This window comes from Rhipicephalus microplus, chromosome 8 (assembly GCF_043290135.1).
Source record: "Rhipicephalus microplus isolate Deutch F79 chromosome 8, USDA_Rmic, whole genome shotgun sequence".
NCBI classification, from domain to species: Eukaryota; Metazoa; Arthropoda; class Arachnida; order Ixodida; family Ixodidae; genus Rhipicephalus; species Rhipicephalus microplus.
The window spans coordinates 48,064,317-48,088,464 of NC_134707.1; the positions used below are offsets into that span (position 1 = coordinate 48,064,317).

General features: G+C 45.0%; 1 protein-coding gene across 1 annotated transcript in view; it reads left to right on the forward strand.

The window, feature by feature from the left end:
• LOC119184926 (venom metalloproteinase antarease-like TtrivMP_A) overlaps positions 1-24,148 on the forward strand; it is a 61,637-nt gene continuing 37,489 nt past the window's right edge. Inside the window, exons 1-4 of the mRNA XM_075871745.1 lie at positions 1-214; positions 7,114-7,283; positions 8,345-8,437; positions 11,219-11,339. Coding sequence (XP_075727860.1) covers positions 145-214; positions 7,114-7,283; positions 8,345-8,437; positions 11,219-11,339 — 454 coding nt within the window. The 5' untranslated portion in view covers positions 1-144. The remainder of the gene's footprint in view (positions 215-7,113; positions 7,284-8,344; positions 8,438-11,218; positions 11,340-24,148) is intronic.

A 24,148-nucleotide genomic window follows, 5' to 3' on the forward strand; every position in this document is an offset into this window, starting at 1 on the left:
TGCAATTATATGCTTCGAGTGGCCAAAAATTTTCAAGTATAATAGAGGTTACGAGTATCTTTATTATTTATTGAAATTTTTGAAGGCCGCTTAGAACGAATACTGTTTTTTTTTCACCTGAAATTCGTGTAATCTGATAAAAGAATGAAAGCTGAAGCCTTGTGCAATCAGCTGTGTGTCACATTTTTGCTTTTAAGCTACCAGGTCCCGAAAGGTACGTATAAGTATAGATCCTCTCTTGTATGCGCCAATTTCCACGTTATGTTAAGCAAAGTTGTAGTGTAGTGTCTCATAGGGGTTAAAAATGATAAAGGTCGTACAAATGAAGAATTTTTTTTCACAATTTGCCTTCATCATAATTGCCCTGAGACAGAGATAATGTCTCAAATTTTGAACTCTCGTGTACAGAACTTCATTTCTGGCGAGAAACAAAGTTCTTTAAAACACGGTGAAATATTTAGCAGAAAAAAGTTTTATTAGCTTTATTGGCTCAAAAGGTATGAGGTGCTCTACTGAAGTGACCGCTATACAGTAAGAACGTACTGGTCACTTTCGCTGAAAGTACAGCACTTTATTTTTACAGCCCCTAGTGAAAGCTACTCCTACAACATGATGTCCTGCAGTATCAACGTAATAAGAAAAGCACGTGCTCTTATGTCGATAGATATATCTATAATCTGCCATGTATAGGGCGCCTTGAAAACGACTGCAGGCGGACGAGAGCGAACGTAACATGTCGAATTGAAACCACAACGAAGTGGCATCATCTCTGTCAGATTGCCAAAAGCTTTCGAATATGCGCTATTTAAGATCCGACACGCGTGTTTCACGTGTTTTAAGCAGAAAAAAATGAAGAAAGAGTGGTTTCAAAGGGTGATCACCATGCTGGAAAGAGTTAAAAAAGTTGAATTTGCAAACCTATAGAGAAGCATTCTTATTAGGGGCGAAGCTCCTTATGGTGTGGCTTGTGCGTTCCTTGTAGTACGTAACCACCAGGGGCACATACCCGAAATATCGGTCCTTACCATTTTGACCTCCAAGATGAGAGATTTCTTCTGTGCGTTGTTGAACAATAAAAAATAGTGCTCAATGCACATGTTAATGGCTGCTAAGGGGGAATGAGAGACAGGAGCATTCGGCCTTTAGGTAACGCGCACGCTGCGATCCCCATTAGCAGCTATTGGCATGTACATTGAGTACGATCTGACAAGAAAGGGTTGCTACGTTATACTCGCTGGGTGTAACCTCCTTGGTTTTAGAAAGGTTTAGCGAGCGTTGGGCCACATAGCCATGAATACAGTGAACTAGTATATACCATGAACTCGAGGTGGTTAAAGGTGGGAAGTAAACCCGAAGCGCCAGCCGTAAGAAAGTGTGCATGTGCCACCTCCCGTTAAGTCCTTGAAATGTCCGCTGGATGGTGGTGCTTCTATATGGAGAATATATGATGAAAAGATGCGAGATGGTGGTACTTGGAGTGCTGAATAGATGGACGAACGGACACACAGACAGATGCATGGATGGACGCATGAACGGACGCAGGCGCAGATGCATGGACGAACGCAGGGACAGACGCACGAACAGACGCACGCACGGACGGGTGGATGGACGCATGGACGGTTACACAGACGTACGGAGGAACGGACGGAAGCAAGAACGAATGGACGGACGAATGCTTCGCCCCACTCCCCTTCATTCACTCCGTGAATATGCTGCCATTTTTTCACACGTAAGAGATTTTTAAGGACAAAGCTCTATATAGCGGCACCCCTTCGTCTCTCGTAGTGTCGTAGTGTGTAACAATTGTGACATTTTGACCTCCAAGGTGGCGCCGGTGTGAGATTTTTTCCATACATTGTTGAACAATAAAAAATAGCGCTCAATGCACTTGCATGACTGCTAATGGAGAATGAGAGACAGGAGCATTCGGCTTTTAGTTGACGCTCATGCTGCGATCCCCATTAGCAGCCATTGGCATGAACATTGAGCACTATCTGACAAGAAAGGGTTGTTACGTTATACTCGCTGGGTGTAACCTTCTTAGTTTTAGAAAGGTTTAGCGAGCGTTGAGCCGCAGGGCCATGAATTCAATGAACTAGTTAGTATATACAATGAATGAATTCGAGGTGGTTAAAGGGGGGAAGTAGACCCGAAGCGCAAGCCGTAAGAAAGTAAAAGCTGAATTCTGCTGTCTCTCATTCCCCTTTAGCAGCCATTGGCATGTACATTGGGAAACATCTGACAAGAAAGGGTTGCTACGTTATACTCGCCGGGTGTAACCTCCTTCGTTTTAGAAAGGTTTAGCGAGCGTTGGGCCGCAATGCCATGAATACAGTGAATTATTATATACCATGAACTCGAGGTGGTTAAAAGTTGGAAGTAGACCCGAAGCGCTAGCCGTAAGAAAGTGTGCCTGCGCAAACTCTCCTTTAGTCCTTGGAATGTTCGCTGGATGGTGGTGCTTCTATATGAGAAATATATGAGGAAAATACGCGAGATAGTGGTACTTGGAATGTTGATTTGGTGGACGAACGGACACACAAACAGGTGTATGGACGGACGCACGGATGACTGCACGGACGAATGGACGCATGGACGGACGCAGGAGTGGATGCATGGACGAAAGCAGGGATGGATGCACAGGTGAACGTGCATACGTACGAACAGACGCACGCACGGACGGGCGGATGGACGCACAGGCGCCTACACAGATGCACGCATGGATGTACGGAAGCAAGAACGAATTGACGGACGGATGCTTCGCCCCACTATCCATCATTCACTCCATGGATATGCTGCCGTTTTTTGGGCCGCCTCAGCATTGTTGATACCGACCGCCAGAGATACTAAGAAAATGAAACGCTAGCTTAACACAGTGACACGCTGAAGTGTCAGTGCCCTTTTTGGCACGTTTTCAAAGAACGCTTCCTGGGCCCTCACATAATCAGCCGTGACCCCCCTGCTCACAACTAATAAAGAAAAATGATATGCAGGTGAATGTGCGATTTTGCTGCGTCTACTCGCTAGGCTACGTATTGTAAGGCTCGGTTTTGCTGCGCCTACTCACTAGGCTGTGGGTTCTGACGCTACCAAGAGATCTCGTAAACTACCGAACACTTGATAATGTTCTGTAAAGGGTTCACCCTATAGTTCAGGATGATAGCTCCGAGTTTTCCAAAGCACTGGAGTTTAGGGACAGTGAGGGCAAAAAAGACTTTAAGCGGGCAGAATTAACTAGAAGGAGGTTATCTGATTTGTGGCTAAAGTCAAGGCACGAGTGAAAATTAAACCCTTCACTGCAAAGTACGAATCCTCAACCTCACTATTTGAGGGAAAATGAATACATCTGGTTTTTTTTTTCTATAGGTAATATGGCTTGGTGGTGCTAGCCGCCGCCCGATCTATAGGGTACAGCCATATCCATCCATCCATCCATCCATTCATCCATCCATCCATCCATCCATCCATCCATCCATCCATCCATCCATCCATCCATCCATCCATCCATCCATCCATCCATCCATCTAACCATCCATCCGTCCATCCATCCATCCATCCATCCATCCATCCATCCATCCATCCATCCGTCCATCCATCCATCCATCCATCCATTCATCCCATCCATTCATTCATCCATCCATCCATCCATCCATCCATTCATCCATCCATCCATCCATCCATCCGTCCAGCCAATATATGATCAAAAAATGCGAGATGGTGGTACTTGGAGTGTTGAATAGATGGACGAACGGACACACAAACAGATGCATGGATGGACGCATGAACGGATGCAGGGGTGGATGCATGGAAAAACGCAGGGACGGACGTATGAACAGACGCACGCACGGACGGGCGGATGGACGCATAGACGGTCACACAGACGACGCATGGACGAATGGAAGCAAGGACGAATGAACGGACGAATGCTTCGCCCCACTCTCCATCATTCACTCCATGGATATGCTGCCATTTTTTTATTATATACTCAGTAAACACGTCGCCAGATGACCACAGGTTGGTTGTCATAGCACTCTATGTCTGCAATTTTTACATCTTTACCAACACAGTGCTCGTTTTTTTATTGAAAAAAAAGAAAACCGGCGCCTATAATACAGTTGAACAATAAAACTGTCTGAGCTTCAACAGAAGCCTAATTTAGGTGAGTCAATGTTGAACATCAAAATGTGCACGCAATTTTATTCTATGCATTGTTTTCTTATTTTATGACTGCCAGAAAGCCTCTAAACACGCGCCAACCTAACTTGTGCGCTGCAAGCCGTGCTGCTACCTCTGCAAATCATGCACCAGAGGTTAAAAATGTTTCTTTTCTGAACAGCAATGCGTTTTGCGAAAGATCAGAAGAAGTCTGCCGGATACGAAATTTGCTGCCAAAATCGGGTAGTTACAAACCACTACACGAGGTGTCAGGGTTGGTATTGCAGGTCACTTAAGCCCAAATGTCTCGTTTATTCTGTCTACGAAAATTGGGGTTGCATTCATGACTACTTTTTGGCTACAATTATTTCTCTTTAGGCTAATTATTAGCCAATTGTCTCATTACCTGCACACAAACTACAAAGACCAATGATCAGCCATTTTTTTCAACCTTTTTAGTGACGGAAGCAAACGCGCACGTATGCCTCGTGCGGAGCGAAAGGATAATGCCCACCAAAATACCCCGCACAACGAATATAAGCACAAAAATGAAGTGGCTCCAAGAATATGTAAATTCTTGTATTAAATTTGAGTCTGCAGTTTTCAGTAAAAGCTGATTCGACGTTTAACGTTACCAATGACTTTATGGCGGAAAGGCTTGAAATCACCATGTTCGTAAGAAGAACAATATCCTGCATAGACATATACAGACATAGCAAACTTGTACTAACGAATAAGATATTGTTGCTGTGTCCCGTGGGCAGCTAATACACTATGTGACTTATAGACTAAAAGTAATAGAAAGAGAACTAAACGTTTATTTGTAGGCAGTGTTGTGAGCGAGACCCGGTGTCACCCTAAGGTGGGAGGCATCCCTAGTCCAGGAGCCCTCGGGCTTCGACTGCCCTCTTGGCCCTGTCGACGAGTTGTCGCTGGGCTTCCAGGTCCTCGAGGAAGAGCTTTGCCTCCCACGTTTCCATTAGGTGGTCGTCATCAATTCTTGGGATTTGGTCCCGCTCCAGCTGCATATCGTGAAAAAAATCACGGTCCTTGGTCTCCCGAATCAGTAGCATCCTGCCATCTTGAAGAGCGTTAAACTATAACGTAGAACCAGTTGCTTGTTATCAATATGTATATGCCCGTTTACATTAAACAACTACAGTTGCAAGAAGAATGTAATCTTTTTCTGACTGCAATCGTGGTGTTAAAATAAGAGCCACAAAATTCAGTGCTTCCGCAGCATTCTGCACAGACTTTTTTGCCGATGGAGCTTATCTTATAGAGCATACCGGTGCAACGTGCTCCACAACCCACTCGTTCTACAATGGCACTACATATCCAATCTCTTTCGTGATCGCTTTATGACAATTTTGTATTTTAAAGCCTGGAGCTTACTTAATAGTTTATGAAAAGTCTGTTTCTTTCTTTTTTACTCACTATACTGGGCTTCCTTTTTTGTTTCTAATTTATCACCTGTATTCATTGATGGTATTGGCTTTGACGTAAATAAGTAAATGAATAAATAAACTATTTAAACTAACCTGTAACTTTAAGAGCACTAGGATAACAAAAACAGCCTTATTTTGATGTTTTTGCATACTCTAAACCGTAGTTATTTTATAAAACTCTAAATTTATTATTAGCTTAGAATTTGGCTATATCAAAATACAGTTAAATGGCTAGGTGAGTCTGGCTACTAGCAGCTTCGAGTCTGGCACTTCAAATCTGCCCAACGCAACCATCGCTGGTTTCATAGCGAATGTAGTACGACCCTGGAACCTAATAGTAACCCCAATTTAAAGGGACGTCTTAGCTGCCTCAGATTGTTTTACTGCTACTTCGATTACATTTAATGTTTTCACCACACTTTAAATCCCGTCAGATGGTCGCAAATGATCGGAACGCCAATTCAATAGAAAGAAAGAGGGTCGAAGAACTGAAGCTGTGGTCGTGCTATTAGGTCATATAAAATAATACACCTAAAAAAGCGATGAATTTTGCTGCTCAAAATTTTTCGGGCGCTTGAGAAAAGCTCTACACGTGATTTAAGGTCACAACCATTTGTTTAGTTTAGTGTCAGGGGACTGCACTCGGTGTTGCTAACACGTTTCAATTAATCATTTAAGGACACCTGCCAGTTCTGTGGAGAGGTGGCTGACATCTTTCACATAGTTTGGGCATGCCATTCGAATCCATCATTCTCCCATAACCCCAACCACACGAGAGAGGACTGGGAGGCAGCCCTGCTCAGCTGTCAGGACCTGAATTCTCAAAATGCCCTGGTTCTACAAACGCGGGCGGCATTGCTTAGAAATCAAGCTCCGGAATAGTGGTTCCACCTAATGCTGTGAGGGGAGGAGACCAATAAGACGACCCCAGCCCAATCACCTCTCTGTAAACATTTACTTGTTAATAAATGTTTGACCACCGGTACCAATCGTTGCCAGCACATCACTGCTTAATCCTCGTTAGTACAAAATAGAAGAACAAAATATGAACATCCAAATTCGCCCAAGCAAATCAGGTACACGTCGTCTTTTAATTATATATCACAATTTCATACAGAACGCCATCAACCAAGAACGTAAAATTATGTCCCCATGTGACGATTCAGAGTACAGAGTACAACGTTTAAGCTCCTACTTCGTCCTGTTTGTGCCTTTTTAGCTTCAGATTGGGAACGCTGTCATGGATAATTTTGTGAAAACAGGTGTGATGGATGCATTTTACCCTTTGGAAATACATGTAACTCTGTGGTAATTCAATAGCATTCGAACCCATCTTAGGCTTCAGCAGAATTTAATCCTCAGATGGCCCGTATGTCTCCACCATCGCACATGTATTTTTTGCAGCGAGTTAACGTGCACGCCACAGTTACATTGGTATGGACTAACATGACTAACCTGCCTTGTGTCATGAATAAATGAATCATTTGGTTTGGTTATTTTCTTTTTTCAGGGCTTGGATATCGAGCTATTGTTTACCCTAAACTGTTCGATGCCAGAGATGAAAACACGAAAGTTTTGAAAATAAACGACGAAATAACATTGCAGCTACGCCCAAGCTCTATCCTTCGTGAAGATTTCTTTGTGCGGAAGTACCATGAAGGGGTTCCAGAACATAAATACGTATGAAATTTGTATCTTTATTTGAACTTGTGAGCTTATATTACGCTACTTGCATATCTGTTTAAAAGTTACTTATTTTGCTTAGTGAGCAATATCTAACTGTATATTTAGGCTCCGGCCCGTCTGATCTAATGGTCATTGTAAAAGAGAGAAATGAAGTGGTACCACGTAAGACAAACACCATTGGCATATTGAAATTCTACAATCACCTTTACTCAAATTTATAACAGAACGGCCCACTTACTAAATTTTTGAATAGAATAGTTGACATGACTTATATGTATGGTGAACGTCCCTAAAACATCATATCATTATTAGAAGTGCCGTAGTGAAGAACTTCGAAAATTTGGACCACCTGGGGTTCTTTACCGTGGGCCCTAATCTGAGCACATGGGCCTACAGTTTTTTTGACTCCATCGAAAAGGCAGCAGCTTCAGTCGGGATGCAATTCCGCGACCTGCGGGTCAGCATCCAAGTACGTTAGCCACTAGACCACCATGGCGAGGAATCTTTTATTAGCATAACTGTAGTTTGAGCTAACTATAGGCACAGTTGTACCATGAATCTTCCTCAACTAGCCCTAGTGACGAGTATGTTGCAATTTTTTAACCACACCAAATATTACATTTTGTATATGACAAATAACCTCAGACAATCCTTTGTTATGTAAGTTTCAAATGCCTTTAAAAATTTGTTACTTACTTTTTTATGTTGTGCGTAATCTGTGAACCACGTAGCGTGGTGTGAACAGAATCCACCTTCCTTTTTTGGAATTGGAACGATTTATAATTGCTACCTTTATTTAATCGTACTTTGTCATGTCACTTACGTGGTTCCTTGTGACTGGAGTTTCATCCAGTTTCAAAATCTATATTTCAAAGCTAGGCTGCTGCATCAGTTTTTCTCCTTAGTTAAAAAAAAGAGAAATGTGAAAAGCGCAGTGTTAAATGACACACAGTTAAAAAGTACATTTTTTATCCATTTTCGAAATAACTATGTACTATGGTAAAAATGTCTTGATGCGTAGATGTATCACAAAAATGTATTCCTTGTATATGCAGTTCGACGTCAAAGCATTGCAGCAAGACCTGTACCACGACGCCCAACAGCTGGCATCTGTCGCCGTGACCGAACAAGATGGCTTGCTGCGAGTGGTATGTGTAATAAGTGAAAAAGCCCCCCCAAAAATTCTGTCTCCTGCTAAGGCCACCCAAGTATACCTAGCTTGAATATTTGCAATACCAATCAACGACAGAACAGAAAATTAGTGTTTAAAATGGACGCTTGAGGCACTCCGAATTGTGATACTGCGCTTATTTTAGAGATAATTCCACTGATTGTTATTTACCGTGATCCTAATGTAAGAGAAGATTCATTAAGGAAAAGCCAGCTCGACAGATTCCATAAAATATAGGCATACGCTCGCAATAAACTTCATGCTGTAGGTGATGAGATGCCTTCCAGAAGTGAGAACAACGTCCACGTTATGGAGGGCCAGAGTAGGGGCTAGTTGGTTGTACATGGTTGGCACCTGAAATGTGCTGTTTGAACACGAAGACACATGAAAATCCCGAGTGCAACACAGCACGAGCATGGTCGTGTTGCGTTCTACCTATGGCTTTCGTGTGTCATTATGTTCAAACAGCGCTTCTGAAGTATCAGCCCAGAGTTAGCTCGCGATTTCTTGTTTTGTAAAACTTCGTTTCTTTTGCTTTAAGTTCGACCCCTTCTTCAGGTTCACTTTATAGATCATGTGCTATTACAATATATATCCGTCGAAAATGCTCAATTTCTTTACTTATATACATGCTCTGAGTATTTGTGGTGACTAAATGCGTTGAAAATGATTGGCACGTCGTTATTTGCATGATAAACACCGCCCTGAAGAAAACTTATAACTTACAGTTATTTTCGCTGTTTTTTTAAATGTCTCTAGAAAAATTAAAGTGACAGGTCAGTGCAAGACCATTGCTTTAACTTTGCTCGCAGCTTCATTCGGTGCCATCTGCACCACTAGCACATGCCCTTTAAAAACGCAGCTATGAGATGTATATTGTAGTGCACAATGATGAACAATAACACGGTATATTATGCACATACTTTGCGTGTGACATCTGATCATCATTTCGTAAACCTGCCACAACAATAATAAAATGGGAATCGACTTTGCTTTCACCCTAAGCAAGTGACGATCCACTAGGCTACACTTTGACCTTTTGCAATGCAACATTACATCACTTATTCCATTGAAATTTTCTTACTGCTCTGGCAGTACAGGTGCTCTCATAATACGTTATTTTAATGCTCAATAAAAGAACTCTGCCCAAGAACTCAGTACAAATGTTGAACCAGCGAAACTGAAACGTGCTGCCACAGGCGGTCGTCGACGCTGCAGGTGAAGTTCAACTGGCGACCGAGCAACTCCCACCGACAACCGGCGTTGGCCCCAGCGAACACATTCCCGCCATCGCCACGTTCAAGCTACTCTGACCGCAACGCCACTTGCCCGGCTCGCCGTTGTAACACCCGTAAGCTTGCCATGGTTATCAACAACCGTCCGTCACTGGCGCTATCGTTTCCATTCGGAATTTCGCGTGGCTTGTAAGTTTGACAGATCCTCGCTACGACGTTGCGGCTTGCTCTTCCCCGCCCGGGCCTGTTTTTCAGCCCAGACTGCAGCATCGCCACGGTGAAACGAATTCCCTTGCCGTTTCAGTCAGCGCTGTTTATCACAAGTTTTCAGCAGTTCGTGATTTTGTACAATTTTTGGCCTACCCATGTAAAAGTCTTGAGCTCAAACTGCTCTGCGCGAGCCCGGCAGCGTGGTTGAGACGGGAAGACGTCATTTATGGAGTAGAAAACGATGTAACTCACAGTGCACCCAAAGGAAACTTTCTTTATCAACATCAGGACAGATAAAGTTTCATTTTGCCAAGCCCTATATACAGGTTTCGTGGAACCATGAGCTAATGCATAGGGCATAATTCTTAATATATTAGCATAGTATGTCATACTGATGGAATGTATCGCAGATCATACCATAATGTCGTCTATAGCTATGGTTACGGTGGCAGCATGATGGAAGATCTGGTGGGTGCATATGTGCATTTTACCGTAAGAAAGCTTAGTTGTTGTGCCCTGTTCGCCTCTGTAATAAACTGCTGCATCATTTCACTCCCAGTTCAGTGTAGTGAACTCACAGCTTTCCCATTCCTAATGATTTGGCGGCACAGCTTCAGTTGCATCCTTAGTGAATTCACGGAGGCTCACAGCATGTCCCAAGATGTCCACTGGAATAACGGTCATTATGATGAAAAATATGAGAGTAATAAATGGTGGAAATTTTTGAACGAGGACTTCAACAAACGAACTCCACTTCGATACTCCTCTTTCAAAATCATTCAAAAAACGTGTTCGAGATAAACTTTCACTGTAGAGGCAACGTGATATCATTCCATCTTAGCGTTGCAACATTCTAGGCCAATGACGGGAAAGTAAGTCTTAATTATAAAAAAAGGGGCAGATATAAAAGCCTCGTAAGCAATCCGTGCGTGATCTTCACACTGACTTTGTCCCACCAAAAGAATATAGACATGTGTAGATTGCATTTAGTTAAAGTTCCTGGTCTAATCGGACAATGGATGTTTAATGAAGCTATCAGCTGAGAACATTGAGCTGGACTTGTAAAAACAAAATATCTTCCTTTAACTCACGACTTTAGTTTTTTACTAGCTTGGCTGCCCTAATTAATTACAAAGTTGTAAAATACAGACAACAGTCAGGCCCACCAAAGAAGCTGCGGTCAAGTTTCAATGCTATTGACACAACTCTGTGAACAAGCGTGATCAAATTCTGGTCCGACTATTTTGAAGTTGTTTTCAAAATACTTTTTTTCGGGCAAGGAATTTTTGTATTTATACCTTACCTACATGCAGGAAGGTGTGGTCGGACCTAATTTGAAGATACGGCCCATTGAAGCAAGTGAGCGCTCTGCTTATGGGGACCAGGCTCACGTTGTGGACAATATTGAAGCCTCTAAGTCTGATGGCATATACGGTATGTTTAACGATCACCTAGGTTATCCTTCCATTCAACCATAATACTTGAAAACAAGCCATGATCCTTGTTTTAATGAGTACTTAGATATGAAGATCAAATGTGATGACAAATTGTATTCTTCCTTGACTGTAAGATGGATGAGGTAGTCCGAGTATAGTGAAAAACATGATAGCAACAAGTGTATCAGCCTATGAATCAATGTAAAAACGAACGGGGCAGGGACTGGAGCAGTGCTCAACGACCGGGAAAGAAAATTGCTTCTGGCATTTTTTTAGTAGTACAGGTGCTCGCCTTTCTAGGTCAGCAGACAAGAATGAACCATGCAGTGGACGTTGGAGGATGTTATATAGACAACTTGACACCGTGTACACGTTCAATAGCTGTAGCTCTAAATGATGAGTGCTGTTTTTGAAACTTTGAGTGAAGCCTCTGCCACATTTTCATGCTGATTGTGATGGTTCGCTGGAAATTGTTGAAATTTACTAAATGCTTATTAAACTATAGTTTGTACACACGTGCATCTGTATGTATAAAGGTTGGGTAGGTTTTCCACCATAAATAGAAATGTGTAATACCATTTACTGTCGCTGCGTGACGATTTGCAGGTACAAGTTAAAATTCCTGCGGAAATCTCAATTGTGTAACTACTCCGGATGGCACATATCTATAAAAATGACGCAAGCATTCGGTTTAAAGTTTTCTTGGGGTGATTGTTTTCCGGATAATACGAAGGATTAGGCCTCAGATTCGTTAAACATGGATTTAAGGTATTGACCGTAGGTGAGAAAAAAGTCCGATCTCGATCAGTGATGAATTGTTAGGGTGACTCATGCTTTATATAATTTTTGTGGTACAAAATTTACAATGTCTTTATGGCAAGTTCATAAAAGTCCTCACGCGATTGTGTAGAATATCACAGAGTTCGTTGGGATACATTTTACTGGCAAGAACGTGCCCAACTAGACTGAATGACTTATTCCTATGATAAATGCAGTGTAAAGCGACGTTTCGGGGCAGTGAAGGTCATGATACAGGCACTGACAATGATAACAGATATAGGTTTTTCACCAATTGTTAGCTAGGAAAAGTTCATGATTTCTTCTATGGCGGCCGATAAAAAAACGAGGACGAGACAGCGAATACAGGGAAGGGGGTGCGTGAGCTGGTGATGAAATCGAGACATGAATGTTTTGTTGGGAATGCTTTTCACAATATTTTTGCTGTCAAGTTCAGCGCCTAGTTTTAGACACTAAAGATCGTCTACGTATCTGGTACATGCTGATAAGTCAAGGTAATTTATTTTCTGTGTTAATTTACGAGCGCCCTGTGCCAGAAACAGTTCGCACCATACTGGAGTAATACTGGAGAATGCTGAAATCACATATCTTTGGACGTCAAGGTTGCCGTCATATGCAGCAGCACACTCTAGTCACATTTAACGTAGGCCGAATACAAGAGAAGCAATAACAACAAAAGAGGAGGCAGGCAGATTGACAAGGCACATGCCTGGTTAGTTAAACTGAGGTAATATGAAAGGAGTGTACGCGTCAGCATACACTCTTAGAAAAAAGGTAGTAGTACTTGTTAACTTTGGGGTAGTGATCGCTTGTCACATATGTTACAACCCTAATTGCAAGCGCAGTTAGTAACAATGAGGGTGGTAGCATTTAGTAACTGCTACTAGCCCAGCCATTTTCACACATGGGTAGTAACTTTTAAATGTTTCAAGAAAACAAATGTAGTAAACGGTACTACCTTGTTCATTTATTTTGCGATAAAGTTCTTTCATTGCTAACGTTGGTTATTCAATGTCTCGGCAGAAAGGAAGGAAGTATGTTTATTTACAGAAAGGCAGAGAGGTCGGCCTGAGCGATAGTTTGCTCTAGTCTGCTACTCAACACTGGGGGAAGGGAAAGGGGAAAAGAAAAGTTAATGGATGACGATGGTGAGATAGAGAGGTGAGTATGTAGTGTTCTTTCTAGCTGAGACACATTTTAGAGCCGTGCACATAGTCCAGTTGTTTCTAAAAAGGTAATAACTGCTCTTGTGACCGCAGTTGCACTGTTGGTGTCTGGCCAAGGGCCCAACATGGTCTCATCAGTTAATGACCTACTGCGATATTGTTCAGTAGAAGAAATCAGTGTTTGTCGTTCACGTGCGTATGCTGGGCAGACACAAAATATGTGCTCAAGTGTTTCTGGCACATCACAGTGTTCACAATTGGGACCAGTGTCACTGCGACCGATGATATGTGCGTAACGTCTAGTGTACGCTACACCAAGACGAATGCGGTGGATCATACTTGTGAGTTGCCGTTTCAATTTAGGAGGCATGCGGAACCTCATTTCCGGGTCCCATTTGTGAAGTCGCTAGTGTCGCCGTTCCGGTTTGGTCCAGTGCTGAAGTGTGTAGCTGCGCATCACGCAGCGAAGCAGGGCGTTCGTGTCAGCTCGTGAAAACGCAATGCGTACTTCAGGGGCACTGCTTAAGGCATTTTTAGCTTGAACGTCTGCCTCTTCGTTTCCCATCACGCCGCAATGAGCGGGAATCCACTGGAAAGTTATAAGATGGCCAATTGTTAAAGCAACCTGAATAAGTTCTGTGATTTCTATTGCCAAGCTGTATTATGGACCTTGCTTCATGATGCAAATAATGGTTTGCAAAGCGGGTTTGGTATCACAGAAAATCGTCCAGGCTCGAGGTCGCTCTCCGGAAATAAACCTTATTGCCTCTCGGATAGCGACAAGCTCTGCGGCAGTTGATGTGGTTTTATGGTCCACTTTGAATCGTCGAGCGATAACCATGTCTGGGATGACAAAGGCTGCGGCGGAGGTGTTTAGCGTGGTGGATCCGTCGGTGTACACGTGCAGAGAATCACTGTACGTTGTATAAATGTCATATAGGGTCAGTTGTCTGAGGTCAACAGAAGAAATGAGCGACTTTTTCGTAATTCCAGGTATCGTGAAAGAGATAGGTGGTTTAGGCAGAACCCATGGTGGCACTGCAGGGGCATTTGGCGGAGAAAACCTTGGTGCTATAATATTTTCATGCCGCAATATTACTTTTGAGAAACTGCTATCTGGGTGAGTGGCGGGTAGTACTGACAGTGGGTGCTGTCTGTGTCTGCTCAGTAATCGTAGGTGAACTCTAAGTGGCTCGCAGAGCATGTATACACTGATGGGACAAGCCCGAGCCTCTGCGATTGTCCCATTTGTTGAAGTGCAGCGTGGTAGACCCAAGCTTCTTCGTAAGCATTGAGCTTGAGCACTCTCGAGTGTCTTCACACAACTAGGTCTCATATTGGAAAGCACCGGAATGCTGTATCGAATGTATCCCACAAATAGAGCATTGTATAATTGAAGTAGCGATGATTCTGATGGGCCCCATCTTGCTCCTGCTACGTGGCGAAGAATGACAGCAAAGCTCTTCAATTTAGATTTAAGTACGGCGACATGCCTTGTCCACGATAGATCTCTGTGTTCGACAACCCCAAAGAACTTGTGGTGCGTTACAGCAGGTATCGCTGTCCCATTAATAAATATCGGGTGTTGCGACATATGCTTGCGCGTGAACGCAAGCACTGCGCATTTGTCGATTGAAAGAGTGAGCCCCTGACGTCGTAGATATTTGTATGTGATCGTCACTGCACGCTGTAGTCGAGCTCGCAATCGCGGACGAGTAGTTCCGGATGCCCATATGCATATGTCATCAGCGTATGCAGTGATCTTCACCGTGCTGGGAAGGCCGATCATTGTGACATTGAATAGGATCGGGCTGAGAACTCCTCCTTGGGGAACACCACGATGAACCTTATATCGATCGGTGTCTCCGTTACTTGTCATCATGTAAATGGTGCGGTCCCTAAGGTAGCTGAAAATCCAAGCGTACAGTCGTCCACCAATGTCAAAATCTTCCAGTGCGTCAAGGATCGCATAATGCAGCACATTATCGTAGGCACCCTTAATGTCTAAGAAGACCGCCGCCACTAGTCTGCGTCGGCTTCTTTCCTCTTCAACGCTGGTTATCAAGTCGACCACACCATCAATGGCAGATCGACCTCTTCTGAAGCCATTCATGAATGCAGGAAAGGAGTTGTTGCTCTCTATAAGCCACTCTAATTGTGCCAATATCATTCTTTCCGTCACTTTTCCGACGCAGCTGGCTAACGCGATTGGTCTGTAGGAGGAAAGTGCATAAGGACACTTCCCCGGCTTGAGCAGTGCAATAATGCGACTGCATTTCCAGTTAGCTGGGACTTGACTCCCATGAGGTGTTACAATGAGATAACAGGATACGTCGTGCTTCTGTATCAAGATGGTTGAGTGCAGCATACGTGATTCCGTCAGGTCCTGGTGCCGATGATCGGCGAGAGGCAGAAATCGCAGCGTCAAGCTCATGTATTGTAAAACGTACATCAAGGCACTCGTCAGACGATGGAGGCGCAATGATAGCAAGAAGCTCATTAGTGGCAAGATAATCAGTCGTGTCCACGATGAGGCTACAGTAGTCACTGGCTATCTTAACTTCTGTCCGTCCCTGATGTAGAGCAACAGCTTGAAATGGTTGATGTTGTTGGGGAGTTGTCTGCAAACTTCGTACCACCCGCCAGACCTTAGATAGAGATTGCCTGGGGTCCAGAGATCCACAGAAAGTTCTCCAACGTTGCCTGTCAATCTTGTCAAGATGCCGAAGAACATGTCGTTGAGCTCGACGACCGGCGGAAAGGTCTTAAGGTGACTTCGTTCGTCTGTATCGGCGTTCGGCACGGCGACAGATTGCATGAAGGGCCTCGTATTGGGAGTCAACTGCTGATCTTTGCATCGGTAGGTTAACCTGTTTGGTTGTGTCACGCAGTGAAGAAGCAATGATGTTTTCTACCTCGGATGGATCAGTCGTGTGCTCACAGCCAGACTTGACAGATGCCTTGAACAGTGTCCAGTCGGTTTGACGGATGTAGCGTGTGTGCGTGTGGCGAAACCACCTGAACTGAACATACGTTGGAAGGTAGTCACTGCCGCGAGTGTCCAAATCTGTGCACCAACATGCGGAAGACAGAAGGTTTCTGGAAACGAAACAGAGGTCGAGGCAGCTGCTGTAGGACGCGCCACGAACAAATGTAGGTGATCCGTCGTTGAGTACGCTTAGTCCATAGTTGTATATAAAATTGGCTAAATCCTTTCCGCGATAATTCGTTGTAGAGCTACCCCAGAGAGGATGATGTGCAGTAAAATCACCGATCACAATGTGTGGCCTTTGTGCTGCTTGAAGAATGGTCCCCAGGTGGAAGCAGTCCATCGGTGCGCTTGGGTGTATGGATCCTCCTATTACGGAGAATGTTCGCTTTTTAAGTGTTATAGTCAGGCTCACGTAATCATTGCTGGTATGCGACGCGACTTCATGTCTCAAGAATGTCAGATCACGGCGTATACAAACGAGAACTTTGCTCGTACGTTGATCACTGCGGGACCAAATCTGGATATATCCAGATATACGAAAAGGTAAAACCATATTCGGTTCACATATAACGATAACAGGAAATTTATATTTAAAACCCATTGTCTGAAGTCTGACAGACGGCCACGTAGGCCACGAGCATTCCATTGCATAACAAGCGACTGGCGCATGCGTTCTTCGAACATCAGCGCCATGTTCACTTACTGAAGAACCAGTAGAAGAGGCTCCAAAACCTCAAGTAGCTGCACAGCCGCCTTAGAAGCGGGAATGTTTAGGCTGCTGAGAATCTTACGCATCGAACCAATCAAATTTTTAAGCATAGCCTTGACATCTGTGTTGTCCATCTTCTTGTTTTCTTCATTGGAGGTAGGGGCACTATGTGATGATGGCGCTACCGTAGCTCTTGACGGTAGTGAAGGCCACTGAGTCTCCGACGTAGGGAGAGCCAATGACTGGTTACATTGTACTTGCGTGGACTGTATTGGCATTTGAGCATCTGTATCCTCCTTTCTGGCCGACAAAAGTAGGCTAGGAGGTGGCGAGGGCACGGTTTTGTGTGTCGAATTCGATAAGCTATGAGCACTGCTGCTTCGTTTGCGTCGATGTCGCGAACGATGTTTACGGCGCCGTACAGTCCTTGCAGCTTCTCTGTGAGTGGAGTGGTCTCGAACCATCTTCTTCAGGATACTAATTTCATTCCTCATTTTGGGACAGTCCTTTGATGTTGCGTCGTGGGCGCCTGAGCAGTTTGGGCATTTGGCCAAAGAATTGCAGTTATCACCATCACGAGGGCCACCACAATGCTTGCAGGTTACTGCACCCTTGCAAACTGCACTAACGTGCCCAAATTTCATGCATTTATGACATTGTAGAGGTTTTGGTACGTAAGGACGTACCGAGTGCCTCACGTACCCAACTTTTACATGTGTGGGTAACGTCTTCGACTGAAACACTATTTTGACACATCGCGTGCGTCCAAAGCGGTGGAAGCCAAGCACGGGAGCCGACGATGACAGCAGTTTCTTGAGACTCGAGTCTGTTATCTCCTCATCCACATCGTATATAACTCCCGTTGTAGTTTCTTCGTCGTACGCGGAGAATGCGCGAACCGGAATATTTCCTAATCGAACAATCGCTTTCAGCGTGTCCATTAAGGCCTTCGTAGTGACCTCCAAGGACAGTATGTCCTTTCGGGTAGTTATGCGTATTTCTACGACTTTCCCTGGAGCGATGAGCTCAAAGTACTCTGTCAGGCTCTGCCTATTTAGAGAGTTCAAGATGTCTGTCTTCGATGTCGGCACATACGAAATGGTGTACGACCGCATGCTACTCGCCTTTGTCTGTGCTTGCCGGCTAGTGGTTGATGTCCGGCTGATTTTCCTCTTCAGGCGTCGGCTTGGTACAACCACGTAGTCGGTGTCCGAAGCCATATCTTCAACGGAGGAGACATCAGAATTGTCATCGTGGGCCCCGCTTGGGCCAGGGTGAGAACTTGCGTCAGACGCACTATGATGTGGTCGGCCCGGTCCCGGTTGCTGGATGGGGTTTCGATCCCCCATTCTAAGGGGGAACGCCCCTTCGAGGTGTGTCGATTATTGAAAAAACTTGGCAAAAGAATTAGGAAACTCACAGAGCTCGAAGCAGAGGCTGTTCTCTGTGACTTCTTCTTCTTCTCTCCTATTTAATGTCTCAATTGCTACAACACTAATGTGTGTTTAGGGACGTAGCAAAGGACGTTAGGGCAGCTTTACTCACAAATAGATATACGTCTCATCTATTTATTATATAATGGCCACAAAAATGCCTTATGTACAGTGGCGGAAACAATATACCGAATACAATACCATAGTCTCAGTGCTTTTGTATGTTTCGCACTGCTCATATATCAGTGGGTTTAATCGTTTTTGGCGGTTGACGTGCCAAAACAAAGATAATATTTGGAAACACGCCGTAGTGAATTGTGACAATCATCTAGATTAATATTGACCACCTGGTTATTTCGATCTACCGGTCTTGTTAATTTGCTATAATTTACTGACGTTGTTGTAATTGTCTAATATAACGCGTGTAACACTAACTTGTATTTCTTCGTTTCGACAATATCAGAATGACGTTTACATATCTCTGTTGAGTAGTCTAAACACAATGTTTTTCGTCGATTTATGGATATTTTCTGCGCCATCTTTCCGTTTAATGATGATACGTCGAGACGACTCCTCTCCTAAATTATCAGAATATGAATCACACACTATTTTGGATTAGAGAGTCAATAGCTTGGCAGCAATAAAGTAGTAATCGAGCAAGAAAGGTAGTAACAGCTACAGTTACTACTTTGTTCATTCCAATTACTAACTGTTTACTTAAGTAGGTAATAAAGAGGTTGTAAAAAGTTAGTAATGGTTGCAGCGAGTAACTGTTTGCTAACATAGGTAATAAACAGAAAGAAAAATGGCAGCATAGATTCAAGGAAAGTAGCAAGTGCTGCATTTACTACCTATTTGCATGCAGTTGCTATCTTTTTACTAGATCTTTTTAAAAGTGTAGGCTGACGCGTGTGCAACAGTGGTACTGTGCAAAATTTAAAGGCTTGCATATGGACCCGTAATCCTCAGAAAGCTCAAGAGGCTTCGACTGCCTTTTAAGCTAACAAAGCCGTTATAAGGAGCTTCGACCTGTGCTCGTGTTCCCTCGTTGTCGTCGTTGGCGTCTCGGGGCGTCCCTGAGCTGGCGGACGCCCGTAATGGCAAGCCAGCCCCCGAAGAAGGCGCTAGCCTTCGACGTAGTCGTCCCCGGGGGGACTAGTCATGAAGACGTCGCTGACGCGACGTCTTCAATAGTAGGAATCGAAGAGGTCTACTGTGTACAGCACTTTAGAGGCCGGAATTACCAAGTCACCGTTAACAGTGAGGCCGCTCTGGCTCAAATCGTCGACGCGTCCCACCTCGACATCAGAGGAGAGCGCGTTGCTGCCGTACCCTTGGGACCCCAAGTCACTCATGTCACCGTTCTGTTCCTGCCGTACCGCGTCCCCAGCGAGGTCCTCGCGCAAGCATTGTCTCCCTATGGGAAGGTGCTGCACATCAGCAGAGGACTCATTGGGTCGCGCCCAAACGTGACCACTGGGACGCGATTTGTCCGGATGGAAATGAAGACATCGTTGCCGGTGCCTAACTACCTAGAGGTCGCTGGCCAACGAGTGACCTGTGACTATAAAGGGATCCAGCGAAAGTGCCGTCGATGTGCAGACAGTGGGCATTTCTGCATAAATTGCACAGCTCCGTTTTGTGGAAGGTGCGGCGTTTACGGCCACGACGGGAAGGGCTGCTCGCTTTCGTGTCGCCGTTGTGGTGACCCGCATGCACCATCACCATCAGGCCGTCGTATTCAAAGGCGGCCTCCAAGAATTACCCGCCACTTCAATCAGGCAAAAATAAGGACGTCGTATCATTGACGCCAGGTCCGGATATTTGCCAGGACGAAGTTGGGTGCATTACAACGCCACACCAGACGCCACACCAAACGCACCCAGCGTCTCCAGCCAGCCCCGACCATTCAGCCCCTCAAGGTGCGCATGATCTATCTAGCGGCCCGCAACCAGTGGTGGTTCCCACAGAACCACAAGTCGAGCCCTCACCAGAGGAAGCGCCAGTCGGCGAACGCGTCGCAGATGCTGACGTGATATCTGTTGCTCACCCCATGGCTGCCCAGTCCTCTGTTCATTAGGACACTTTGTCCCAAGGTGACGAGGTTTCCATCAACGAGGGCTTGAGCAGTGCTAGGAGTGACACGGCCCTGCAGATAGACACCGACCGCACTCCAAGCGAGATCAGCCGGAACAGTTTAGACGAATTTGTGCCATCTTTACTGAAGAGCCTCGGCACCAAGCGCGACCGAATATCCAGCAGTGACTCGGAGGCCCCCAGCAGAGACAGAAGTCCCCTGCGGACTTCGATGCGGCCCCGGAAGCCCCGCGCTTACGGTGGGTCGTCTGGTCGTAAGAAGTGATTTAGCTGCTTGCGGGGCACCCACTCCCACGTCTGTCAGAACTGTGAGTCTAGTATCCAAGTTTGTCTTTATTGTTTGCGATGGCTACCGCATTCAATATTATTTCTTTTAACGTAAAAAGTTTTCGCAGTCCGTTAAAGCAGGCCGAGGTGATTAGTCTAGCCCGTGCTGCAAATTGTGATGTTTTATGCCTGCAGGAAACTAATTTCTGTTCACTGTCCGACGTTAGGGCTTTTAAACAAAAGTTTAACTTAGATTGCTATTTTTCTTTCACTACAACTCGTTTTACGGGAGTAGGCATCATTATATTGTTTCGGGCTTTATTGAGAGGTAATCACGTTGTTTATGACGGCGTCGGTATAATTATTGCTCTAGATTGTACCTACTTTTCTTTTTGAATGAGGATACTATGTGTGTATGCGCCTGCACAAACTGGACAGTCTAATGATTTTTTTTGAAATTTGGATGTTTTTCCTAGACGGTCGTCATGCAATTCTCATTGGAGACTTTAATTGTGTGCTAAATACGCGATGCGATGTACAAGGTCCTTGCTGGGGTTGGTCTGCTTGGAATTCACGTGAGCTGCGACGCCTTGTCCAGCCATAGCCTCCTCTATAACTTTGTGCCCGAGCGGTCGGTCCCTCAGCGCCGTCCCCCGAGCTATTATGGGATGCGAGCGCTCCTGGCGGAGCGCCGAGGCGCAAAACGAGAGAATGGATGGCAGCTATGGAGAAAAAACCGGCTTTGAGTAACTACCGAAAGGGCAAAAATGAAATAAGGAGGGAGGCATTTTACGATAATTCAAGGGGAAGCGCTTTACTGTTTGAAGCGAGATCGGGTTGCCTTAGAACGCGTAGTTATAAAGCAAGATTCAGTAAAGAAGAAGAACAATGCACATGCTGCGGGAAAGATAAGGAAACGGCGGAGCATGTTCTGATTGAATGTGGAGATATCCACCCAGGTGTACTCCTGTATCCGTCAACTGAGCTCGTAATGGTTCTAAATTCTCTAAAGAATTACGCGGAAGTTTTCCTCGCAAGAGCGAGAAAGATGAATCAGCCACTGAAGGCTGCCGTTGACAACGCCGCGCAAATACTACAGAAACGTGACAAACTCAAGTGCTCGACCCCGGGACATCATAAAAAACTTTTGGAGGTTGTGCTCGTGAAGTTTCTCCGCCCACTTTTTCTGAACTTCGCGACGAGTGTGACTGACAAACACGACTTGGCAAAAGATTTTCATGTCAAACCATTGTCTCGAAAAGTGCTCAAGCTTTGAGCGCGAAATCAAATAACAAAGCTCACATTGCATTCTGCATACAGTGCTTGTGTTAAAAATTTGGTGTGTGCGCACTTCTTAACGTATACGCATAATCCAATGCAATGTAGACGGTTTCTAGACCGTCATAAACGCAAGCGTGCATAGGCCGCGTCGTCTGCTGTTATTATGGGATCGGTGCGGCATCTGGCGGCGAGCGCCAAAACTATAAGGGACGGATGGCGCGTATGTATTTAGCGCTAATGCGCGGGCACAAAAAAATATAGGAGGCTATGGTCCAGCATTTTTCATTGCTGGATGCGCATAATATCATGCACGGTAATACTTTTTTTTGGACGTGGCGCCGCGGACACTCCTCCAGCCGACTCGACCGGGCTTATATTCCACATGCTTTAGAGACGTTTGTCTCCGACTTACGTGTTCCGCCCATCCCACCTTCGCCTGTGTACATCTCTGACCATCGTCCGATTCCCTTAGAACTGAAAATTCCATTTTCTTTTTCGGAGAAACCATGGCGTCTTGATGTTCGCGTCCTCCAGGACGCGTGCTCTCGGTCAAATTTGTTCCGTACAATACGCGTGTCACTCGCCACGTCTGATTCATTTGATTTGGATGCGCTTAAAACCCAGTGGCGCCTGCACTGCTCAGTTGAAGGGCGTTCCTTTCGTCGTCGCGTTTTTGAGGAGCTGGCCGATCCTGCAGCGAAATTACGCATCGCCTTACGCGCTGAAACGCCGTCTCCCCTGATTCGAGCTTGGCAACATGAATTACGTGAACGCTTCCAGCGTTTGATTGCCGCCTCGTCTCTGGCGGCGGATGCATGGCATTGTAGGCACAACCCTTGTGTCCATCCCGAGGTGCTACGCTATGCGAGGCAATCGTGTTTTGGGCAGTCACAATCACCTGTTTTTACGACCACGCAGACACCACCTACACAGCCGCTTCCTACGCGTGATTGATCTCTCTTTCTGGCGCATTTTGAAGAGATGTCATGTTCAGCCATGCGGACAAACTGTGACATAATACCGTCTATGCTTAGTGGTTTGCCTCGCGTTCCTCGACAAGCTGCTGATTCTCTGCACGCCCCTCCAGCAGTTGAAGAGGTAAAGGCAGCACTACAATCTCTGAAACGGGGGACAGCCCCCGGGCCAGACTTTTCCAGTTAAATTTTACTTGTCATTTTGGAATGAGCTTGGTACTGCATTAACCGCGGTTATCCGGCGATGTTTCGAGGATGGTGTCTTTCCATCAAGTTTTCGAGATGGACGCATTGTGCTTATTCCAAAAGGTGACGCTTCTTCTGTTAATCCTGAAGATTGGAGACCTATCACGCTTCTTAACGTTGACTATAAGATATTCGTGACGGTGATGGTTCAACGTTTGAAGGCTCTGTTGAACACCCTGGTGGGTCATCACCAGGCTTCATCTATGCCTGGACGGGAAATACACAGTTTGTCCTTCACCACCCGGGATATCATAGCCTATACTCTGTCGCGATCTGCGCGTGGTCTCCTTGTGTCTTTAGACCAAGAGAAAGCATTTGACCGACTAGAGCACACGCATATCTTTAAAGTGCTCACAGCCCTTGGTTTTCCTATGTACTTTTGTTGAATTAATTAGACATACCTACTCTTGTATAAAAAGCTCACTAGTTCTAGATGGTTGGGAGAGTGTTGCCTTTTGTATTACACGTGGGGTCCGTCAAGGATGCCCCTTGTCTCCTGTTCTATTTGTCCTCAGCCTTGATCCATTTTTGTGTGTTCTAGAAGCGGATTCGCATGTCCGGGGTCTTGCGCTTCCCGGCAGCAGTACCGTGAAAGTCTCAGCTTTTGCTGACGACATAACGCTGTACTTTTCAGATGAAGATAGTCTTTCACATAGCCTGCGTTTATTCCTCCAGTATGGGGACATTTCAGGCGCCACGTTAAACGTCTCTAAATCCCGGTATTTGTCCATTGGCTATCCCAACTCCACACTTAGCTCAACATCTCTTCTTCAGCCGCCTGCGTCTCTTCGCATTTTAGGAATTCTATACAACCAGTACTGCGTTTGTAACTCCGTTTGGTCAA